This window comes from Hemiscyllium ocellatum, chromosome 21 (assembly GCF_020745735.1).
Source record: "Hemiscyllium ocellatum isolate sHemOce1 chromosome 21, sHemOce1.pat.X.cur, whole genome shotgun sequence".
Taxonomy (NCBI): Eukaryota; Metazoa; Chordata; class Chondrichthyes; order Orectolobiformes; family Hemiscylliidae; genus Hemiscyllium; species Hemiscyllium ocellatum.
The window spans coordinates 37,649,674-37,675,275 of NC_083421.1; the positions used below are offsets into that span (position 1 = coordinate 37,649,674).

The following is a 25,602-nucleotide window of genomic DNA, read 5'->3' on the forward strand; positions in this document are numbered from 1 at the left end:
GCCTTTTTTTTAGATTACTTAGATTAGATTAGATTACTTACAGTGTGGAAACAGGCCCTTCGGCCCAACAAGTCCACACCGACCCGCCGAAGCGCAACGCACCCATACCCCTATATTTACCCCTTACCTAACACTATGGGCAATTTAGCATGGCCAATTCACCTGACCCGCACATCTTTGGACTGTGGGAGGAAACCGGAGCACCCGGAGGAAACCCACGCAGACACGGGGAGAACGTGCAAACTCCACACAGTCAGTCGCCTGAGTCGGGAATTGAACCCGGGTCTTAGGCGCTGTGAGACAGCAGTGCTAACCACTGTGCCACCGTGTCGCCCACAAAGCGGCCCACAAAGCACCCTTTCTTGAGGGAAGAGAAAGGATCATAATGGGCCGGGGAGACAATGAAACTGGATGTTCCACCTTTTCCTTTGGAAGTTGGGGAAAGGAAGAAAATCCATAAAATGTCCTCCATTTTAGTCCAAACATTAATCACATGGCAGTAAGTTGGGTACAGCAGACCAGTGCCCCTCCATCCAACTTCTAAAGAAGTTGCCAGTCCTGCCAATGACAATGGTTAAACAATCCCCAGGACATAATTACCAACTCTGGTTGGACATGTTTGGGTAGATGTCACCTCATTGCCCCCCCACCCCCACCACACCTATCTTCCATGGATCAAAATGTCAATCATCACAGAGCCATGCCTTCCCATGACTTGTCATTGTTTTGACTTTTGACAATCTTTCTGAAACAATTTTACAATGGCTTAATCATTGGGTTGAGGCTTAATCAAACTGGCAAATGACAGTGGCTAACACAACCCGTCTTTATGTGTACTAACTCTTCACCTCACCTTGTCTAGGATGCTGATAGGTAGCCACATTTCACCATCCCCTAATCGCAAACTTTGCAGAAACAAAAATAGCGATTGCTGGAAAAGCTCAGCAGGTCTGGCAGTATCTGTGGAGAGAAAGCAAGAGTTAACATTTCGGGTCGAGTGACCCTTCCTCTGAACTTCCTCAAACTTTTGCATTTTGCAAAACGGGTTGGTGCTATTAGAAACTTTGAATTCGATTTCTGTCAGGGTAGTGAATTGTTCGCTAATGCGGCTACACTAACTTTTCTTTGAAACTGTGCTTCGGTAAAGGAAAGACATTGGAATTTGCTTTGGTGGTCTGATGCAACGTAATCGTACAATGTGCGCCTCTGGATTTGATGAACTACAACTCCCAGCCTGCAGTTCCGAGCTGATCCAGAGGGGGAGCCTCACATGGTTAGTCAGTTTCATGTGACAGATCGCGAGTCCCAGCCCAATAAGCAGAAAGGGGTGACTGGACCAGCAAGTTTTAATGTGCAACTCGGAACTGACATGTATGCAAAACACCGCTTGTTCTTCATTTGCCGCACGCTTCAAGAAAGTACCCTCTTCTGCAAAATCATTGAAAAGACACCAAAACAAGCATGATGCCTGTAAGTATCAGAGTCAAATTAGAAGGTGTGAAAATGACAGGTTTCTTAAAGTCGGTGGATGTAGAATTAAAATGTTTTCCCAATTTGCCAAACAACAGTACAAAAAAATGAGAAGCACCCAATGTGACTGACACGGGACTGCAGTAATTCTGTTATTTGGAGCGGTGTGACTTGGCGATTATAGAGCTACTTTTGGTAATTCGACAGAATAGACGCAATCAAGATTTTTGGGACTATGTTTTGTTGGGGATACAATGTTGCGAATTTATCGGACAAGTTGATCAGAATTATTGCCTTTCGTGGTTGACACTGTAATGATCATGCACATTTTCTCCAGTAGTACTACACCAAGGGAGTAGGAGACAGAGGGTAGTAGTTGATGGATTATGTTCATCTTGGAGCGCAGTTACTAGCGGTGTACCACAAGGATCTGTTTTGGGACCATTGCTTTTTGTTATCTTTATAAATGATCTAGAGGAAGGACTTGAAAGCTGGGTAAGCAAGTTTGCGGATGACACAAAAGTCGGTGGAGTTGTGGATAGTGAGGAAGGAAGTGGTAAGTTACAGCGGGATATAGATAAGTTGCAGAGCTGGGCGGAAATGTGGCAAATGGAATTCAATGTAGCTAAGTGCGAAGTCGTTCACTTTGGTAGGAATAACAAGATGATGGATTACTGGGCTAATGGTAGGCTACTTGGTAGTGTGGATGAGCAGAGGGATCTTGGTGTCCATGTACACAGATCTCTGAAAGTTGCCACCCAGGTAAATAGTGCTGTGAGGAAGGCATATGGTGTACTGGGCTTTATTGGCAGAGGAATTGAGTTCCGGAGTCCTGAGGTCATGTTGCAGTTGTATAAGACTCTGGTGCGGCCTCATCTGGAGTATTGTGTGCAGTTTTGGTCACCATACTATAGGAAGGATGTGGAAGCTTTAGAACGAGTGCAGAGGAGGTTTACCAGGATGTTGCCTGGAATGGTAGGAAAATCTTATGAGGAAAGGCTGAGGCACTTGGGGCTGTTCTCATTGGAGAAGAGAAGGTTTAGGGGAGATCTGATAGAAGTGTATAAGATGATTAGGGGTTTAGATAGGGTAGATACTAAGAACCTTTTACCGCTAATGGGGTCAGGTGTTACTAGGGGACATAGCTTTAAATTAAGGGGTGGTAGGTATAGGACAGATGTTAGGGGTAGATTCTTCACACAGCGGGTTGTGAGTTCATGGAATGCCCTGCCCGTATCAGTGGTGAACTCTCCTTCTTTATGGTCATTTAAGCGGGCATTGGATAGGCATTTGGAAGTTATTGGGCTAGTATAGGCTAGGTAGGATTCGGTCGGTGCAACATCGAGGGCCGAAGGGCCTGTACTGCGCTGTATCCTTCTATGTTCTATGTTCTATGTTCTATGTTCTATGAACAGAATTCACTTCGACACAGTCTACAATTTCGTTCTCGAGGGTTCAATATGTGAAACAATCCTCCAGAACATTTTGTTTTTAGACTGGGTTTGAAATACAATTCACAGTTTCTCCCTTTAAAAGTTTGATACTTGTAACAACTAGATTTCACAATGACTTGTTTTGAAATCTAGAGCTATTATGTTATTGTAAGGGTGTAATATCAAACTCACTATTACTGACAGCTGTTAACGTCACCATTACGGAGAATAGCTTCATTTTACAAAAAAAGCCTGAACTTTTTAATTGACCTTAAATTCCACTAGCTGTCAGTGAGATTCGAACCACAGGCCACAAAACATTCATCTGGAAGAAAGTGGAGGGGAGACAGATGGCTGGGGTGAGCAATGTAGGCGTGACTCAGTTACTTTAGCAGAGAGCTGGCATGGATGAAACGGGCTGAATGGTTACCTTCCAAGCCGTAGCCATTCTATGATTCCATGGGATAGGGGTGTGGGACTGGTGTTGGTTGTTTAAAGTATTCAGAACCAGTTTTATTCTTTCTATAAACAAAGCCTTGAAAAACAAAGTTAAATTCTATTCGTCCACATGACATTTCAACCATGCTTTTAAAACCTTAAAATAAACTTGAACAACATTTGTGATTAACCATTGAACGGTGTCTGGTTGTCACTAATGTTGGCTTTCAGCTTTGTTGGAGATTGTCATGTTTACAACACTCAGTGCAAGCTCCTAGCCTGAAGAACTGGCTCCAAGGGGACTGATTAACAATGGGTTACGTCCTGACAGACACCACTAGTGATATCCCAAGTTCCATTTTCAGCTTCTGTCCAGAAAAGGTTAGGTAATAATGATTTACTGATAAAGTAGAACAGGTATTTGTTCTGCAGATAGTAGGGGAAGAAGGAGAGGTAGTTTGATCTTGATACCAATTTGTTTAAAAGAACTTCAGCCTCAATTTCTGAAGGCCTGTTGTCTAATTCTTATCACTGGAGAGGGTTGATTGGAAAGTGACATGTGGTCAATCATTATAAACATTAATGTCTTGGTCTGGTCAACACTAGTACATATAACTCCCAGTGGAATGGTTATGATTGCAGCCACTACTGCAAACAGAGAAAAACTGAAATAGTGGCACAGATGCTAGTATGTTGTCACACAAGTCAGTCTCTATTTACATGTGCACAGCTGTGACCAGCTGGTTTAGAGTCAGTCCTGAAGCTAAGAGACTCTCTGAATCCCCTGTTTATATCTGTCAGTCAGGGCTTCCTGATTAGCCCAGATGAACAACACTAATCATAGACAATAAGATCCACCTCATTCCAATCACTACAAAAACCAAAACTATTTGGCCAATTCTAGTGGCCTTGCCCTTCCTGTGCCTTAAAACTCCTCTGTCTATCAATCTTCATTTATCTGAATGATCATTTTTCCAAAACAGTATCACCACAAGTTTGACCCATCTTTGGCTGTAGATCTGAATTTCATGAAAGATCATCTTAAAGGGTCAGAGAACAGTGCAGGGACAGAGGATCTCACAGAGAGAATTCCAAGGAGATGCAGGGGGTGTGTCTTAGTCACATAAAGGGCCACTTGGTTCTTTGGTTTCCTACAACTTGGAATCCGTAAATAAATTATAGAATATAGGTCAAATGTTACTCACAACATCCTAAGATATCTGAAATGCTGCTTCAGGATGTTAGTAATAAGCAAGGGTGCCAGTAGCCTGTGAAGACAATAGCTTTGATCAAAACTTGTAAATAATTTGGAAAGTTGTGGATTTCCACATTTAGAAATATTTATAGCAGAATTGCAACTAAAGTGGTATTGCATGATCAGTGAACTAACATGCATTAATGGCAATGGGCCATTGGATTTCAACTGCACAGGTCGGGCAGAAAGCCAAAAACTGAAGAACTTTCAGCATACTCACAGTTCCTGCCAATATGGGAACCAATGCTTTAACAGATTTCATGGCTCTCATGTTTGATACAAATTCAGTACAAATTGGTATTCTACATGATAAAGTTTAATAGAATGTTAAAAGTTAGTCATACATCATGCCATTTTACTGTTATCACTTTCTTTACGATGTACTATCCATGACTGAGATGAGGAACAGAGGACCTGCTTCCTGGCTCCCATTATTGTTTCTGCAAGGAATGAGAGAGAGTAGGTGTGTCTTGCTGCATATATCCTGTTTATTCCTCAGGTTCAATGGAATAACCTTTGGCCAAATGGTAGTTCCTTCTCGAGGCCAACTATTTGAATATCAGCTGCAATGCTGAACACTGTCTGAAATTTAGCAAAGTATTTCCCCTGCCAGGTTCCATTTATTAACTCTCAACTTGCCAGAGTTCCAGAGGAGGACATGAAGATGCAACAAATAGAGAAAATTACACTTTGAATGGGATATAAAGAGGCTACAAGGAGATATCAATTGAATAAGTGAATGTGCAAAGGTTTGGCAATTGGATTATTGTGGGAGAATGTGAAATTGTCCAATTTGGTAGGAATACTATTAAGAAGAGCACATTATGTAAATGGTGAAAGAGTGCACAATGCTGAGATACAGAGGGATTTGGGTGCACTAATGCATGAACTGCAAAAGATTAGTGAAAAGGTACAGCAGGTATTTAGGAAAACTAACAATGGATATTAAATACTGAAGAACCAAGGTTACGATTCAGTTATAAAGGGCATAATGAGGATCACATCTTGAATAGTATGTCATAGTATTGGTCTCCTTATTCAAAGGACCAAGTATGTAAGTGTGTTGGAAGCAGATCGGGAATGTTTATTAGACTAAACCTTAGAATGGATAGGTTGTTTTATAAGAAAGGTTTGGACAGGTTAGGCTTTTGTGCATTGGAATTTAGGGTGACTTGACTGATATATAAGATCCAAAGGGATCTTTAATAAGGGAGATGTGTAAAATATATTTCCTCTTTAGAGGAATCTCTTCCTCTAATGTTTACCGTTTAAAAATAAGATTGACCAATTTAAGACAACTTGCATTTCTCCAGCTCTCAGGGTCATGAGTCTTCAGAATTCTCTTTCTCAACAATGTGGTGTGAGCAGTGTGTTTGAATGCCTTCAAGGCAATGGTGGATAGATTCTTGTTAAGCAAGTGGTTGAAAAGTTATCAGTTATGCAAGAATGTGTAGTTATGTTGATCTCATAACCTTTTTGAATGGCAGAGCAGAATTGAGAAGCCAAGTGGACCATTCCTGTTCCCAATTTTTTTTTCATATATATGTAGTTACTACAAAAACACTTGGAAGCCTTGTTTGATTTGTGGTAGTGTTATCTTACAGAATCAAAGAGCTGAGAGTTGACAATTGTCACACAAAGACCAGGGGCAGAAACCTGTTACTTAAGGAGACATCATCCAATGATCGAAGGACAACCAATGATGACAGCCAAAGATCAACTCCGTACCTCCTTATTGGCAGGAAAAAGATTCTTCAAGTTGTTTTTCACTATTCTTGGAATCTTTCTTTCAAATGTCTAGCCTTACGAAATGAGATTATGAAATGAACTGTTGGAATGGTTGTTTCTGTGGCATTATCACTGTGCCAGGCTGCCAATTGACATATAGTAATTCGGTATAATACAATATTCTTTCTGCACGGAAAGCATCTCATTTAATTGAGCAAATATGCAATACCTCTCTAAAATTAAAATATATAGACTAATCAATCCAACATCTAAATATAATGAGTTCACAGTGGAGAATTATTCCTGTTACTTTATTACATTTTGGTTACGTTTAATTTTCCATGTTTGGTTAATACTTCCTAATTATGATTTTTTTTCTCTCTGGGAAGGTGACAATGTCCTTATGACTAACAATTTGTTTTTACTTCTACGTTACATGAATAAAGCAAACTCAAGAGGAATCTGTGGGGAAGCTACTTTGTTCCTCTATTATAAGTTACAATATTAAGTATTAAATGGTCACATTTTATCAAAGTCAGTTCCACTGTACTGAGCTATGGCTGTCTTTACGTCATTATGATAAATGGCCATACATACTTCTGTCACTCTCATGCTAACTGATAATCTTAATAAATCTCTTTCTGCATGGATCCTCCTCTCCTTCAAAGCTACTACCAATACATCGCCCTCACAAAAACATTGATCCACTACATTGCACACAGCCGCCAAATCACCAACCTCCCTTTCATTTCCATATTTGTTACATTGCAAATTTAAGGACACTTTAAGACAGATGTACGTGGATGGAAAGCAGTTCAGAAACATTTGTTGGGCTAATGCTTGAAATAGACCTTTAAGGAAAGTTTGGCTAGTCTAAACTCGTGTTCACTGGAGATTAGCGTAGTAAGGGGTGACTTGTTTAGAAACATACAAGATCCTACGCTCTTGATGGTGCATGTGGAAAGGACGTGTCCCCTGTGGGAAAATTCAAAAACCACAGTTTCCTCATGAATGGTGATGCCATTCAGTTCTAGCTCACTGCAATCACTTTTAACCCTTCACTATGTATGACTTAGTAGGCTGCTTTTCTGAAACCTAGCACTTGAGTTGAAATTTCCTGCAACAAGGTATTGAGAAGATTGAATCTGTTGTGTTGGTTTCAGTATAGAAACTCTACTCCTTAGTCATTGATTCATCTTGCTTCCTGGCACCTGAGTTTGAACCAAGCAGTTCATAACCTTGGTGACACAGAGGACTTTCCCATCCAATATCCACAGGAACACTTAACACCACTATTGCCATAACATAATCTAACTCCACTCCTGAGTCCTGGTTAATCAGTTACTCGGCTTGTATATTTTCATTATTTATTTCAAATATGGTCTTGACCTTTTCCACTTCCAATCTGCTCTAGCCCCCCAAAAACCTCTAAGATATCTCCACTCCCCTAATCCTCTGGCTTCTTGAGCATCTGATTTCAATCATCTTCATTGCTGGTCTAGCCTTTGTGTTTGGGTTAGTTGAAGTATGAAATGATCTAGTGTTGATGAGGATAACCATTAAGTCAGGTTTAATAAGAAACATCTTGACAAGTAAACAGTAATTTTGCTTCATTGATGCAATTATTTACAAGTAAAATGAACATACCCTATATAAATAGACACTATTGGGAAAACAGTCACTGCTGGTCGATGCCCTGCAAGCTACTTTAAACCACATCTCCACTATATTATCATCATAAGGCACCTCTTAACGACCATAACTATGTCCCTTTGTTCTAGGGATAACCCAAACAGTGGAGCATTTCCCACTCATTACCATTGGATCTCATGTGCCCGGACTCCTTGAAGCCATACTCCATAAATGTGGGACTGATGTTTAGGGTAGTTACTCTCACCTACCCTTTGGAGTACGTCTCTTTGCTCATATTTGATGCAAAGTTATGAGGTCAAGAGCTGACTGGCCGTGGCAGAGCCCCAACTGAGTGTCAGGGTGTAGGTTAATATCAAGCAAGTGCTGCTTGATGACATTGTTATTGAGTCCTTTCATCACTTTAGTGAGGATTAAGAGCAGACTGATGTGGTAGTTGGATAAACAGGATTTGTCTAGCTTTGTGTACACAGGACATGCTTGAGCAATTTTCCTCATTGTTGGGTAGAAACCAGTATTGTAAACACATAGGCAAAGCCTTACTCGGTACAAAGCAAATTCTGGAGCCCAAATCTTTACTTTATATTTCTGGGATCGTCTCAGGTCTGCTATCCTTTATTGATTATTTTTCAGCCACTTTTTTGATATCATGTGGGGTGAATGAAATTGGCGGAAGATTGGCATCAGTGATGCTGGGGAGCACTGGAGGAGGTGGAGATGACTCATCCACTTCGCCATTCTGGCTGAAGGTCACTGCGAATGCTTTAGCCTTCCCTTTTACACGAATGTGCTGGGCGCTGCCGTCATTGGGGATGGGGATGGGGATGGGGATGGGGATATTTGTGGAGTCATTTTCTCCAGTAAACTGTTTAATTATCCACCATCATTTATAACTTGACTTGGCCAACTCTATTTTGATTTAACCCCTGCCCTCCCTTTCACTTTTTCCTTCACGGAGGCATTGCCCTTGAAGAAAAGGTTACTGCTTATCACTGGCCACTCGGGTGTTTTCTCTTCCTGATGGTGGAGTATAAATAAAGTTTCTGCACTCTGTTTCTTCACTGTGACCTACGCCTAAATACACATGGCATGGGTGCTGGGGAGATAAAAAGAAACTTGACATGGCAGTGCTGCAGAGCTTAGATTAGATCCCGTAGTTGTAGTATTGCTGGGCCCCATCTATCACAATCTAACCTGCTGCTTTTGTTATTTGATGTGCCTGTAGTGGTGTTTTATAGCTTTAGGAGGTTGACACCTCATTATGTATACCTGACTGTATGCCTGGCATGCCCTCCCCCATATTCTGGGCCAGGGATGATTCCTTAGCTTGGTGGTCTTGGTAGAGAAGGGAATGAACCAGGCTATGAAATTGCAGATTGTACTAGAGTGCAATTCTGCTCCAGTTGACACCCACAGCACCTTATGGATGCTTAGTCTTGGACTGCTAGATCTTATGAAATTAATTAGATTTAGTATGGCGATTATGACACAGAGTATAATGGAGGATATTGTCAAATGTGAAAGTGAGACTCCATCTCCACAAGGTGGTGATTACTGACACTGTCGACACCTGTAGTAAGCTAATCAGTTAGGATGAGGTCAAGATGCTTTTCCCTTTGGTCGGTTCCTTCAGCACCTGCAGCTTTTTTTTGTTAGACTTGACCAGTTCAGGCAATATTGGTGCTGCTGTGCCACTCTTGATGATGGATATGGACATTCCCATCAAGAGTACACTGTACACCTTTGATAGCTACAGTTCTTTCTTCAACTATTGTACAAAATAGAGCAGTACTGATCTGCTTGGTGGTAGCGGTAGGATGCAAGTATGGGATAGTGGCATGTGGTAAACAGCAAGTTTCCTTTATCATATTTGATGTGATATCTGGTCACTTCATCATGGTACTGAGTCAATGTTGAGCAGTTCTGGGGAAATTCCCTCCTATAGACTACTATGCCCACCACCTCTGCTGCAGTGGTCAGGACATACCCAGTGATGGCAGTAGTGTTGTCTGGGATGCAGTCATACTGCATACAATATCAGGGTGTTTCTTGACTCCTCAGAGAGAACTAGTAATTTTGGCAGATGTTAGGAAACAATTGTTTTCAGCATTGGGGTTGGTGTCAGGTTTCCTTCCTATTTTTGAGACTGAGTGACTTTCTAGGCCATTTCAGAGGACAGTTAAGAGTCAAACACACTGCTGTGGGCTAGGAGTCACACATAGGCCTGTCCAAGAAAGGAGGCAGATTTCCTTTCCTGGAAGATGATATGGTAATTGACAATGGTTCATTAGACTTTAAATTCAAATTTCACCATCCGCTATCGTGAAAGTTAGATCTCTGGATTAATCACCCGGTGCCAATACCCCAACACAATCACTTACTCTGTAACTATTTTATCATCCTCATTCCTGAAGGGCTTTTGCCGGAAATGTCGACTATCCTGCTCCTCGGATGCTGCCGGACCTGCCGTGCTTTTCCAGCACCACACTCTCAACTCTAATCTCCAGCATCTGCAGTCCTCACTTTTGTATATCCAAGCCTAAAGTCTGGAATTCCTTACATAAATTTCTATACTTTTCTTGCTCACTTTCCTCCCAGTAAGATGCTACTTTGGCTTATGTTTTGCTCATCTGTGTCAGTACCTCCTTCCAGCGCTGTCATTATTGACGTGTAATGTTGCCATGAAGTGCCATGGGACATTTTATTGTATTAAAGGTGCAACAAGCTGCAATTGTTTTAGAAACATTTTTTTTTGTGATGTTATTAAATAAATTAAAGTTTAATTTCATTGTTAAAATTTTAATCTTGAAGGTTGCCAAATACCAACTTATTTCCAGAAAAAAATATTGTTGGTGTTGGAAGCCTAAAGTAACTGCTGTAAATATTCAGCAAACTAGATAGATCAGAGAAAGAAATAGTATTAATATTTTCGATCCATGATCTTTCACCAGAGCTTGAAGATGTTAGAGAAAGTTTTGGGATGGCTAATTCAAGCTAACCATGCAAAAGCATGGTAATTTTGCAACTGACTTGACACAGTCATTGGTCATTTGGCTTTGCCCAGCGTATGGAAAGGAGTGTGGACTTAAACAATCAAAGGAACTATGCCTAAGACTTTGAAAGAAATGAAATTTGGTCAATGCCTTTAAATTTAGTTGCCATCTTACCAAGTATATTTTGCTTTCTGGCTAATTTTTTTTTTGTTTTAGCTATTTTTGCCTTGAATTAGTTTGCTCTTTCCATAATATACAAATCCCATTTGAGGAAATTGTCACACAGATGCATATGCTTACAAGCATTGAATAGGTACCTAGCTATTTGAAGGACAAATAACACATATGTTCCTTCAGCTCTACGGTAGACAGTTTCTAATTAACTTGTTCAGTAATGTTATTACATGCCTCCAGTGCATGTGGGACTTGAAACCCAGGCCTTCTGGCACAGAGGTACAGCCATTCCCACAGCACAAAAAAAGCCCAATGGTATGCTGGGAAGGTGAGCACCAGTCATGTTGAATACCATTTCAAGAGAATTGGTCAGGTGTAGGAGTATATCAGGGAAACAAATTTTGCACAAACAGCCATGTCTCTCCATCTCTGACATTAGTAGTTTGGAAGCCTGGTGCATAGCATGGAATTAGTTCTGCACAGACCTCATTCAGAACTGTCTTTCACATTTTAGTTAGTGCAAATTTGGGCCCTCTGATGTGATGTCTGTGAAAATATACACATCACATAAAATTTACTTTTAGTTTTACAAATTGAGTTTCACCTTTTCTTATACATTGCAGATGTATTTCTTCGCATCTGATCAGGTGGTACTATTATTTGACTTCTGGAATATTCACTCTGTAGCAGGTACTGAATTTACTCATTGCAAAAAGGCAGTATTTGAACATATACTATTTGTTTTACCTCCATGTTCTGTAAATTTTTTATTGTACATTTTATGGATTTGCATTGGTATTATATGCTTCATTAAAGAAACATAGTGCATATTATAGCAGCTTTCATGACTTGTGTGTCCCAAAGTGCTTCAGAGTCAATGAAATCCTTTTCAAATGTAAGCACTGATAGCCAATCTACACATAGCTAAACTCCAGAAATAGTAATCTGATAATGACCAGATGATCTTTCAAAAATAGTGTCATGGAATGATTTATGTCTGAATGAGAGGGAGACAGGACCTTATTTTAAGGGTTTCGTCCCCAATAGTGTGTTACTCCCTCTTCCTGGAAAGCATATTTTGTTCTCTGTCCTGGGACTTGAGCCAACAACATTCTGACTCAGAAGGGAGTGTACTATTGAGCCATGGTTAACACCTGGCACATCCCACTCCTTTATTTTCTCTTCTGAGAAGTCAGTAGCACTTCACCATTTGCAAATATTGTTCTGTAGTTGCAATATTATCTTATAATATTGTGGGATATTCCATTCAACATCAATTCCTCCCTGATACTAATTGTCCGGCCCATAAACCATTGGAGGGAAAAAGACTTGTATTTTCAATGGCTAAATAAAGTTAAACAATTGGCGGACGAGAAAGTGTCTGATTTCACCTCAAAGCACCAAGTTATTTATGCATGGTATAGGCATTGCAATTTGTGCACAGAGCGAAAAGGCATTAAGCAAACTAATTTTAGTAATTGAAATTTTACCATCGGATATGCTAGATGCTTAAAATTTTCTATGCAACATCAGAAAACCATACTCATTTCTGTACAGTCATTTCCAGTGTGACTCCTGCTTTGACTTTTGTGGTCTGGTTATATTTGTAAATGGTTACACTATTTGCACTATTTTCCTGAGAAAGCCAGAAATGTAATAGAATTGAAGAGAAGAAACGAAGACAATATGGTGACATTAAATTCACTTATTGTGGAAAAGATAGACAAAAAGTGTAATTTCATAACTTGCAGCTGACTTAATGGAAATAACAACTTTATTTAATGACATGCAGGTAATTAATTATTATCAAGTATGTTTGCTTTATCATGCAGTACTGAATTGGTAGAATATATAAAATTAATTTCATAGCATGTTAGTAATTCAAACAAATTCTGTGTTAATTCAATAAGGTGGCTCACCACACCCCAGCTGCAAACTTATCCAATTGGGATAGCCATAAAACTAAGAGAATGTTTCAAGTCAATGCACTTGCATTTACATAGCATCTTCAATGTAGAAGATACTCCAAAATGCTTCTTGAAAAGGTCAAACAACATTTAACATTGAGCATCATATGGCAGAGATAAAACTAAAGACTAAAAACTTGTCAAAGATTTGGGTTTGAAGGAGTGCCTCAAAGGAGGGTATGATGTGGAGGTGCTGGTGTTGGACTGGGGTGAACAAAATCAAAAATCATATGATACCTGGTTTAAGTCCAACAGGTTTTTATTTCAAATAACTTTGACTTAAAGGAGGATGATGGTTAGAGAGAAAAAAATGCAGTCTAGGGCTTTGGTAGCTGAAAGCAAACAGTCAATGGTAGAGCAATTAGCTGATGTAGAACAAGTCAACGTTGATGGAATAGGGACCTCTAAAGGTTTTTGGCTGCATATCAATCACTAGCCTATCTACTGGGTTACTAATGGATTCCATTCTGGAGTACATTTGTAACTTGATTCATATGCAGTTCAGAACACAATATAGCGCAATACAAAATAGCTATTCTTAAGCACAAGCGACTATTTGCAGGTCAGATCTTAAATAAATATTAATTCACACCTGTATGGGATCTTGTTTGTCAGTTGGATATTCCCAAGTCAGCTTGTACTATGAAAATTTATTTTTATATCTCAATTGGAGTGTTTCTCTTAATTAGACCCAATTGTATACAGTAATCACAATTTTGCTTTTAGCTCAGTAATTCCTTTGTGTCTTGTTTTGAACTTGGCACTGAAAATTCATTGTGTCATTGACTAAACCTTTCCTTTTACTTGAAGGAATGGTGCTGACAGTGGTGATTGTTCTGCTTATGACAGTCTTATATGAAATGCTAAAAGTGGAAACAGTGAAACTGGACAAGAAAATATTGGATCTGATGGCAGCACCACCTAACCCTCAAGATGAAACAGCAGAGACGTTACCTATAAATCCAAACTCTCAGAAAACCTCCTATAAAAGGTGATTGGTTATTCTTTGATCTATTTCTTCATTATTATTAGTTCTGTTGGCATTTTAGATGCAAGCTGACACCCATGGTAACTTCTACCTTTCATCTTGTGACGTGATTCATGTTCTTTTCTCGGTTTAATTGTAATGACAGACTCTTTGTTGCGAAATCATTCTTCACATGGTAAATACATGAACAAAATTAAACTCAGAAATGCTCGGAACAATATAACACCCAACAAGTTCAATACTTCTGTATAGAATTGTAGAAAATTATCGCCCCAGGAGGCCATTTGGCCCATCGTACTCAAGTTGGCTGAAAGAGTTCTCCACACTAATCGCACTTTTCAGTTTTTAGGCTGTTCAGCTCTTGGGTGAGCATTGAAAGTACTAAAACCGAAGTAGTTTTAATACATGATGAGAGCTTCTAGTTCTATTAAAAACTCTCCCTACCCTTGATCTGAAAAATTATCCTTTCTAATCCCGTTTAATCCATCTGCCAACTATTCTAAATCTCTTCCCCTTATCATTGAGCTGTTTGCTAACTGAAATTGTTCCTTTTGATACACTGGAATCAAGCAGCTCCATTTTAAAAATGTCAGTTAAATCTTCCTTCAGTTTATTCTGTTACAAATAAATGAGCCCTAGACTATCCAATCTTGCCTTCAAGATTTTCCATTTCGAGCAACATTCTTGAAAATCTTTGTACCCGCTCCAGTGAAGAGATGATTCTTGTAATGTAGTTACCTGAAAGGAACAATCATCTTGCTGTGGCAAAGCAAGTGTTTAGCTCTGTTCGAGGGTAAGCTGTATGCCCTTATATTCTATGGGTTAGATAGTAAAGGAAAGCATCCAATAGGTCGTCTTAACCACTTTAACTATCTGCCCTGATACCTTCAGGAAACTGTGGTTACGCACTTCAAGGCGTCTGTTACTCAGCACTTGTCAGTGCATCATTGCATAGTCCTAGATAGACCTACCCTTCCCTAAATGCATTACATCTGTTTGTAGATTGAATTCCATTTGCCACCCATTTCCCCACGACACCATTCATTTGATTTCTTCCTGAACTCATATTTCTCACCCTACACAAACAATTTTTATGTCATCTGCAAACTTATTTGGATCCCCACCCCCATTTAAATCTACATCATTGACACAGATCATAGAATCAAGCATCTTAGTGAAGGGCCCTGTGGAACTCAATTGGAAATAGCCTTCTAACTACAAAAGACTCATTGACCATTACTTTTTCCTTCCTGCTACTGAATCAACTTTGGTTCCAGCTGGTGGCTTTTTTGAGAGATACCATGAAGTTTTCTGATTGGTTTGCATTATGGGACTTTGTTAAAGGCCTTACTAAAATCCATCTAGAATATATCAAATGCACTTCACTCCTTGACACAATGTCTATATAATATCCTCACCTGTTATATCATCATTCACTTTGCTTGTGTTTTCTGGACAAGTCAATGGGTTTCTGAAAAGGCTGCTTTATAAACGTCTTCAATATCACATTCAACAATTTCACACCACTCCCTCTTCTTACACTAGACTTGTGAAAGTCAGTTGAGTAAAACATGTGCTGGGTATGTAACAGAGGAGCATTGGTTTCAAAAGACTTGCCAGGTCTACCCCAATTAGCTTAATGATACAGTGGCCAGCACACAGTTTAAATAGGGACTACGAATCTGCTGTTATAGAGGATCATGTGGCATTGTAGAAATGTTTTGAGCTCCATCTGCCCTGGAGCCGTGGCAAATCATGTCAGGGCAGGTTAATTAAGAACCTATATTTCCATCTTACAATTGTATTTATGTTGCACCTGTCAATAGTCAACATGCTAAGGTGTCTCACAGGACTATTAGAAATTATTCTCAAATTTGTTTTTTTTAAGAAAGCACATTAAAAAGGCAGTTTTGCCTCTGGAATCAACTATTGCCATGCAGTTAATTGTCCAAAACTCTGCACTGCACATCCTAACTGTGACAAGGTTCCTTCATTGTTCTATCCTTTCTGACTACATCGACTCCTGGTTAGGCAATGCAGTGATTTTATAACTCTTGCCTGGTTTATAATTTGCTCTGAGCTAAATCCTTCCTATTGCAGTAACTTCTGTCATCTCTGTCAAATGACATGATATCTTTGATTGTGGCCCCTTAAACATATTCCCCCATTGGCAGCCAAAGTGTTGAGTTCCAAAGCTCTGGCAGTCCCTCCTTAACCTTTTTTTTCACTTCTGTCGACCATGGTTTTTCTTTTATTAAAAAAAATCCTCACAACAACCCCCAGCTACTTATTTATACTTATGGTCATCCTTTCTAATAACTATAAAACTTCATGTAGTAGTGCTTGAGTAAATTTCCATTGCATTTAAAGGTGTTGTATATATACAAGTTGTTGTTGTGAGACAGCAAATGACAACCAGATGGGTTTAGGATGAGAAAGGAAGACTTGCATTATTAGTGGATTTGATAACTTCAGAATGTGCAAAAACATGTTGCCTTTTGCAATATGGTTGATATTTTAATACAGGACATGCAACAATTTATGCATAGCAAATTCCTCACAAACTGCATTATAGAATTCACCAAATCATCTCATATAGTGATTGAGGGATAAATATTAATGAGGACACTGGAGATAACTCAACATGGATATTATCAGTAGAGGGATAAAAATTGAGCATGTAAGAGGCATGATTTAGAAGAGCGAAATGCTTGAGTGAGTGGGAAAGAGCAAGGGAAGGAGAAAAGACAAAAAAAATCAAGTAGCGGTGTTGTTGGACCAGGAGCCAGTGACTGTCAGTGAACATAGTGAAAGGGCTGGGGTATGGGTTGGGGGGTTACTGGAACTTAGTGTGAGCTAGGTGTTAAAAAATGTTTTTTGATGGGGTTACATCTATAGAGATGTGGTTGGTTGGGCAAGAGAGAAAAATAAACCTATCCTTGAATGATGACAATATCTTGATAACCCAAGATCACCAATATATAAAAGAAAACAAGCAAATATTCTTTCACCTCTTGTGGGTGGCACAGTGGCTCAGTGATTAGCACTGTTGTCTCACATCACCAGCTTCCACATTCTCCCAAGGTCTGTATGGGTTTCTGCTAGATGCACTGGTTTCCACAGTCCAAGGATTTACAGAGTAGGTGGATTGGCAAGGCTAAATTGCATGGTGTACAGGGATGTGTAAGGTAGGTGCATTAGCCATGGGAAATGCAGGGTTAACAAAGATATAGGGCAAGGGTCTGGGTCTGGGTTGAATGCTGTTCACAGGGTTGGTGGAGACTTGCTGGGTCAAATGGCCTGCTTTGCACTGGAGGAATTCTATGATTCTACCTATGCCTACCCTGCATCATTGCACAAGTTCCACAACTTGATTGAACTCCTTTCTTTCTTTCAATATTGTCAGTGTCCTGCACAGTGACTTTTCCATTGGGTTTTCAAATTTAAAAGTATCAGAAGCTATGGTTGGATTCAAAACATAGCATGTTTCTGATCTAACTCAGGAGTTACTGTATTGTCAATATTTTGCAATATAAAGAGTGTGATTTTCAATAAAATTTCACAAAAATCTGTCACTATTTTATCTGAGCTTCTTTGTCAGGCAGCTAGCACAACTTACCAATATATAGTCATATCATTAAAGGTTAAAACAACCATAAGAACAATTCAACTTTATCAGAGACAAAGGGAACAGTTTATTTCCTGGCTCAGTAGAAATAAAAACACACATACCAGTTTAAACTCAGCATGTGGGGTTTAGAATAGAGGAGAAACATACTTAGTAATTAAATGGAGACGTGATTCAATTATGAAAATAAGCAAATAGAAAAAACTTTGGAAGTAAGTCTCTGGGTCTGCCCAAAAATGACATCAAACAATTAAAGAAAGCCCTAACTGCATAACAAGTTTGGGCATTTTGCTGTTGAGTAATGTGGCTTTCCACAGCTTGTATAATAAGACCCTTAACTTTAGGTTTCAGTATGTTCATTCAGGTTATGTTGATGCAACAGTTTTTCACCCACATCATGATTTTCTGTTGCTCACCTCCTCAAACATTGGTCCTCACTGTAATGAGATTCTGTCAATGTTTGGCATTCTTCGGTACCTCAATCAAGATACTACTTTTCATGCATCATAAGATACAAGAGTAACAATGCTCGAAAAATGAGCTCTCATGGGCTGAAATTGTTTTTACTTCATTCCTCACTTCCCTTATGGTTGTCAATGTCCCTATATTTCAGATGGCAAGGATCCGTTGGTTATTTAACAAGGTGCACATCATAACTGAGCTTAATGTGCATTCAATAATTGTCCACACAGATGCATGACCAGCAGCTATCACTAGACAGAGATCAGAGGAATGAACCCTGACAGGAAAACAAGGAACTTGGCATGATCCCCACTGGATAGAAACTTACAAATCTAGCCTTTCCCTCCCTTGAGCCTGCTCTTCCATTCAAGATGATCATGGCTAATCTAATTGTGACCTCACTTTCATCGTCAGGCTTCCTCCTGATACTCACTAATACCAATGGCAAAAGTGAGGACTGCAGCTGCTGGAAATCAGAGTCTCGATTAGAGTAGTGCTGGAAAAACACAGCCGGTCAGGCAGCATCCGAGGAACAGGAAAATCTATGTTTCAGGCCAAAGCCCTTCATCAGGACTGAAGGGCTTTTGCTCAAAACGTCAATTTTCCTGCTCCTCGGATGCTGCCTGACTGGCTATGCTTTTCCAGCATCAATCTAATCTAGTCACTAATACCAATATTAGTCAAATCTATTTACCTGTAGCTTAATAATATTGAATCACCTAAACTCCACCACTATTGGAGTTCAAAAATCTCTCAACAATCAGAGAAAACATTGCTTTTCATTTCCTGCTTAAATGAGAGACCTATTTATAAACTGTGTTCTAGTCTCTTTCACTAGGAGAAACATCCTTTCAGCATCCCCACTGACGTGTGCCTTGGTACAGCGTGTGATGAATCAACATTTAACAAGAATGGGGCCAGTCCCTGAAACATTGCCCTCTGCGCTAAAACAGCCAGTAGATATGCTACACAAACAAAAGGTCCCCATATTGTAGAAAGTGAAATGGTGAATGTAATCATGATTTTAGAATTTCTTTAGTAGAAGAACTCCTCTATACAATTCTGAACTGCTTGTTATTCAATATTCAGGTAGGTCTGATTGGCATCATTGTGTCTCTGATAGTATCTGTTGTCAAAATGTATGTTTCAAACCCTGAATGTTGTCAATTGGTGATTCTGATGGATTGTGACTTGAATCTCTGTCGTGAGGCCATGCTGATTAAGTGGGAATGGCAACACAGTTGTTTTGTTTCCTATCCAACTGTCGCAGGTAATTCTCCTCAATCCATGGTACTGTATCATTTTACCATCACAAAACCCTGGCGAAATCAATTGGCTATTTCTAATGCATAGACTTTTCATGACTATTGTGAATAATTGCCTGAAAAAAAATTGATTTCACCTTTTGATCATCAATATTTGAATCAGAAGGCTATTTAAGTCAGATGCACAATCCTAGCCACATCAGACTGAACTCTTGCCACTTTCATGTTAAATGCAATTAGGAAGCAACAGATTCAAATCAATGAACCGATGTAGCCTAGAAAATTGGTGCCAACTAGTATTTAAATGCAATACAGCATGAGAAGTGGAAAGAGTATATTACTCGTAGTACCTTTTAAAAAATGCAAAAATATTAACATAACTCTACCTTAATTGTTATTGAATATTGCAGGTGGATATGGGTTCATGTACTCCAGTCTGTTTTACACATTATCCAGGTTGTCCTCAGCTACTTTTTGATGCTTTGTGCCATGTCCTACAATGTATGGGTCTTCCTAAGTGTAGTCGCTGGAGCTGGAATTGGGTATTTTGTGGCATACCCACTGATCAAGACTTGGTAATTAGCAATGGTGTACTCCTGCAACTCTTGTTTCAGAACAGAAACTGCCACATTGCGGAGAAGATCTGTGAGAAACAGATGGACTGGATCTTCATCTTTGATGGCCTTCAGAAAAAAACTCGTCTTCTTCATACCACAATTTTACACAGAAGCCATACAAAAGCCTTCCAGGGATGATTGTTCTGCATACTTACGTCTTTCTGCAATTTTTAATACTGTTTTTTATTTAATGCATTGGGTGACTGTCCAAAAAGGTGTTAATACAGATGCTATACTGAATACAAATACACTTTATTAAACCAAACATAAAAAAAATTACTCAAAAATTGCACCAATCAAAAATATTGACTTTTTATAACTCGCCGTTAAAATGTGCTGCTAATTATAAATTTGGTCAAAAGTGGTAGAAAACTGTGAATATTTCGACCAAATGACCTGAAATGACATTTGTATTATAAAATAATAATGACTGAAAAAGTCAGTGAAGCACCATCAATTTGATCAAAGCTACTTGAAACAGATTGAACGCAAAGTTTCTTGCCTGAAGATTATTAATTTTGAATTGTGTAACATGTATGTGGAAATATTTGAGCTTCAGTACAGTTCCACACATTTGTTCATGGTGTTAGATCATTGCAGCTGCAGTTTTTTTAAAATTCATTCGTGGAGTGAGGGTGTCACTGTCTGGGCCACACCAGGTTATCCTTCCATAAAAGACACATGTGAATGTGTCCAGATGAGTTTTTCTGATAGTTGACAATAGATTTAAGGGTAGAAGGAGACTCTTAATTCCAGAGTTTTAAAAAAAATATTGAAGTCACATTCTATGCATGGTGCAGCGTGGTAGCTCAGTGATTAGCATTGCTGCCTCATCGTGCCAGGGACCTGGGTTCAATTCCACCCTTTGGTCTGTATGGAGTTTGCATGTTCCCCTGTGGGTTTCCTCTGGTTTTCCTCCCACAGTCCAAAGCTGTTCAGTTTAGGTGGATTAGCCTTGGGAAATGCAGGGTTTACAGGGATAGGATAGGGAACTGGTTCTGGGTGGGATGCTGTTTGGAAGGTCAGTATGGACTGAATGGACTGCTTCTACACTCTTAAGTATTCAATGATTTCACCATGGATGATTAAAACATAGGTCCTCAGAATATTACCTGGCTCTCTGGATCAACAGCACAGTGATAATGGCATTATGCTATTGCCTCTCCCGTGAAGTGGTTTATTTGTTTGCCTGTGTGTAGATAGGGACAAAATACATCTTTCCATTTCAAACTCTTCTTCTCCTAAATTCATTGTACCTGGTGACACATCCCTAAGACCAATATATCAAGACAGACAGGTAAGCAACAAGAATTCACAGAATTGGAATTGCACATATTGTACTTTTAAATACAAGTGTTATTTTATTAAGATTCATAATAAAATAAAGCTCATGCTGGAATTTAACTATAGCTAAACCAAATCAAAAATTCCTGAATGTGTTGAGTAATCATTTGAGTTCTCAAACATAAATGATATTAAATGATCTTGTAGTTACAAGCATTGTAATTTAGCAAACAGATGAGCAAAGATTAAAACCTAAACACCAGTGATGTCCACATTGTTAGAAATATTACATTCAGAATCAAAAATGAATGTAGTTCTTTTAAATTCTGCATCTGAAAAATCAGCTGAACATGAAGAACCTGTTCTTGAAAATATATTAACTCAGCCATTCTTTCCTCTCCCTCTAATTTCACTTATTAATCTCTTAATGGGATAACCGTGTTGCCAGGGCAAATCAGAGTGAATTCCAAACGAGCTAGAGATTTAAGTCAGTGGGTAATTCTAACAAAATACTTCGAGTGTTTCTGCAGAATTAATCTTCTCTAATAGTTTAATCTACTCAATTATTGCAGTCTGCTTAATCTTCCATTTGCTGTTATCTAAGAACATTCTTAACTAGAGTTAGGATAGTACCAAATTGTGAGAAGCATATGACACATATTGCTTTCGCCACATCTTAAAAGATACAAACAATTCTCAATTGTAAATTTTGATTTTACGCAAAGTTTACAATACATTAAGCTATGACTTCAAACTCTTGTTGCACTTAGAATGATAAAGTTGCCCAAATATATGCATAATTTTAACACTTTTAAGCATTAGAATTCCTAAGGTTTCTAGACATAACAGGATTAGCTCATTTTGTAATTTTTCCGTCAGTGAGAACATGGTTGAACATTTGACAAACTTGGTAAGATTCCTTTGTCTCATATGCCTTAAATACTTTTAGTTAATGAGCAACTAAAACAAAAAAAATCACAGAGCAAAATTAATGAAATTTAACATTACATCTGTGGACAAGACTTTCATGTTTCTAACATTGTGTACATGTGTGGAGGTATTTACCAACTTCACTTCAAAAAGGTCATTTCTAATTTTTAGGCTGTGTTCTCTAACCCTAGACTGCACAACCAAAGGGCTCTTCTGGGGCAATGGTAGTATCCCTGCTTCTGGGCTAGAAGACATGGCTTCAGGTCCCACCTGCTTTAGAGATGTGTCATAGCACATGTGTCAAGCAGGAATATTTTCAGTATAATGCGTGTTTTCATTTGAAAGAGAAAATTTAGGAAAATGCAGCATTGTTTTCATTGTGGTGAGATAATTTACACTAAATGAAACTCAGTCGTGCTTGCATTTGTAAATAGCAATGGAAAAAGACCAACATTTTTTCATGGATAGTGTACTTTTAATTGTTTTGTGACATTGTATTGAAAAGAAATGTTGCATTAGAAGAAAGGAAGTGGTATGATTTAAAAATGCATAAATTCAATGTTTAAAAAGGTAGGTGGAAGCAGCACAAATCCTTTTGCTAACAGTCTTGCCAAAAAAGAATATATTTTGAAAGATGTAACAATGAACCATTTGTTCCCATGCAAGTGTGGTGGAAACTAGGCTTGATCAAGTAGGACTTCAACTGCCATAGCCATTAACAGAAAAACTACATATAAATGTATTTGGCTTTTCAAGGTCAAGTTTAAATGCATCAATCTTAATATAAATAATCAGTAAAGACACCAGAGTCTATTTTTTAAAAAAAGAAACCCAGTGCCTTAGTGCTTTTTCTGAAGCTAGTAATTAAAATTTGGCTCCATTCTGCAAATGTTTTGCTCGTGATTAATCTTTATTTAACCAGTGTACCTAGATCAAGGACAAAACGTTGGGCAGAACTACTTGGGTCGCAGTTTGCGCAATTGTATGTATTTTATCCACTGTGCCATGAAATCATGAATGTCAAATTAAGTGGAATATTGCTATCTTAAACAAATACAACTATTTTACCAAAGAACCGTCATGCAGCTATCTTTTTTATGAAGAATAAAGGTTCAGAACTACAGCCAGTCGAGTACTCAAATGGTTATATATGGAATAATTGGCCCAAGTGCAAAGATGACTGTTATGGTGGCTACCTACACATGCTAACAGGCCAGAAACAGGGCAAAATATTGTACAGGTCTTCTGGTATAATACGCGTTTCATTAATTCGAATTGGCTACAACACTATTGATGAATTAGAGTCATAGAGATGTACAGCATGGAAACAGACCCTTGGTCCAACCCATCCACGCCGACCAGATATCCCAACCCAATCTAGTCCCACCTGCCAGCACCCGGCCCATATCCTTCCAAACCCTTCCTATTCATATACCTGTCCAAATGCCTTTTGAAATGTTGCAATTGTACCAGCGTCCACCACTTCCTTTGGCAGCTCATTTCATAATGAACCACCCTAAGTTGCCCCTTAGGTCTCTTTTACATCTTTCCCATCTCACCCTAAACCTATGCCCTCTAGTTCTGGACTGCCCCCACCCCAGGGAAAACCTTTTGTCAATTTAACCTATCCATGCCCTTCATAATTTTGTGAACCTCTATAAGGTCACCCCTCAACCTTCAATGCTCCAGGGAAAATAGCCCCAGCCTGTTCAGCTTCTCCTAATAGCTCAAATCCCACAACCCTGGCAGCATCCTTGTAAATCTTTTCTGAACCCCTTCAAGTTTCACAACATCTTTCCAACAGATACCATGAACTTTCTACTGAATGAAGTTAAAAATCACACAACACCAGGTTATAGTCCAACAGGTTTATTTCGAAGCATTAGCTCTGAGCGCTACTCCCTCATCAGGTGGTTGTGGAGCATCAGATCGTAGGGCACAGACTTTATAGCGTGAGCTTACAATGTGATGTAACTGAAATTATGTATTGAAAAAGACCTGGATTGTTTGTTAAGTCTCTCATCTTTTCAAATGAACATGTTGGTCTCAGTTCTTTTATATGAAAATCGCAGAACACTTTTAAAGTTACATTCTCAAGTGAACTTTAACAATTGGTGTCATGTCGGCCCAGATAATGCATTTAAGCTCTGAGGTACCTGTGTGAGACCGTCTGTGCCACAATGGTCAGACTGATTCTAATCTGAAAAACGGATTTACAGAATCTTACATGGATACATGCAGTTTTTGAGCAATAAAAAATATAATTCTGCAAGTACAAATTCACCCCACAAACTTGTATGTGCATGCCTGTGGGTGTGTGTATGGGGGTTTGGGTTATGAGTGCCTGTGAGAGTGTTGTGTATGCGGGCGAGTTTGAGTGTAAAGGGTATGAGTCTGAGAGAGGGTGCGTGAGTGTGTTGGGAGTGTGTGTGTGAGAGCGTATGAGAGAGAATTTGTGTAGGAGTGTGTGTGTAGTAGGGTCACCTGTAGTGTGACATGAACCCAAGATCCCGGGACACACTTCACACACACACACACACGCTCCTACAGAAACTCTCTCTCATACGCTCTCACACACACACTCCCAACACACTCACGCACCCCTCTCACAGACTCATACCCCTTTACACTCACACACTCACCCAGACACTCTAAACCACATGAGCACGCGCGCACAATTTTGTGAGGTGAACTTGTACTTGCAGAATTACATTTTATTTTGCTGAAAAACTGCATGAATCCATGCAAGATTCTGTAAATCCATTCCTTAGATTAGAATCAGTCTGAACATTGTAGCACAGACAGTCTCACACGTGCAGCTCAGACCTTAAATGCATTATCTGGGCCGACATGACACCAATTGTTAAAGTTCACTTGAGAATGCAACTTTAAAAAAGTTCTGTGATTTTCATGTGAAAGAACTGAGACCAACATGTTCATTTGAAAAGATGAGAGACTTAACAAACAATCCAGGTCTTTTTCAATATATAATTTCAGTTCCATCACAATGTAAACTTTTGCTGTAAATTCTGTGTCTTACCATCTTATACTCCACAACCTGATGAGGGAGTTGCGCTCTGAAAAGCTAGTGCTTCTAAATAAACCTGTTGGACTATAACCTGGTGTTGTGTGATTTTTAACTTTTGTAGCCCCGCCCCCCCAGTCCAACTCAGTCATCTCCAAATCATTTCTACTGAATGGGTATAGTGATTTTTTTATAGCGATCTTGTACAGCGCAAGTTTCTTTAACTGTTTTCCATATGTGATTTTCTATAGTGCGGGGATTGCAGAAGAATGCAACGACACTGTATTGCATTATA

At 39.1% G+C, this 25,602-nt stretch overlaps 1 protein-coding gene across 1 annotated transcript; it reads left to right on the forward strand.

Moving 5' to 3' along the window:
- The first annotated feature begins 1,307 nt into the window (after window positions 1-1,307).
- On the forward strand, window positions 1,308-20,303 carry slc31a2 (solute carrier family 31 member 2). Its single transcript, XM_060841028.1, has 4 exons — window positions 1,308-1,470; window positions 11,765-11,831; window positions 13,919-14,099; window positions 19,862-20,303. The coding sequence occupies exons 1-4, from the start codon at window positions 1,462-1,464 to the stop codon at window positions 20,028-20,030; spliced, it is 426 nt and encodes a 141-aa protein (XP_060697011.1). The 5' UTR covers window positions 1,308-1,461; the 3' UTR covers window positions 20,031-20,303.
- The last annotated feature ends 5,299 nt before the right edge of the window (window positions 20,304-25,602 follow it).

Bases quoted from the DNA above. Each gene is read 5' to 3' on its own strand.
- slc31a2 (XM_060841028.1), top strand. The intron at 11,832-13,918 runs GTACTGAATTTA...TTTTACTTGAAG, and splicing joins GAATATTCACTCTGTAGCAG to GAATGGTGCTGACAGTGGTG. The intron at 14,100-19,861 runs GTGATTGGTTAT...TGAATATTGCAG, and splicing joins CAGAAAACCTCCTATAAAAG to GTGGATATGGGTTCATGTAC.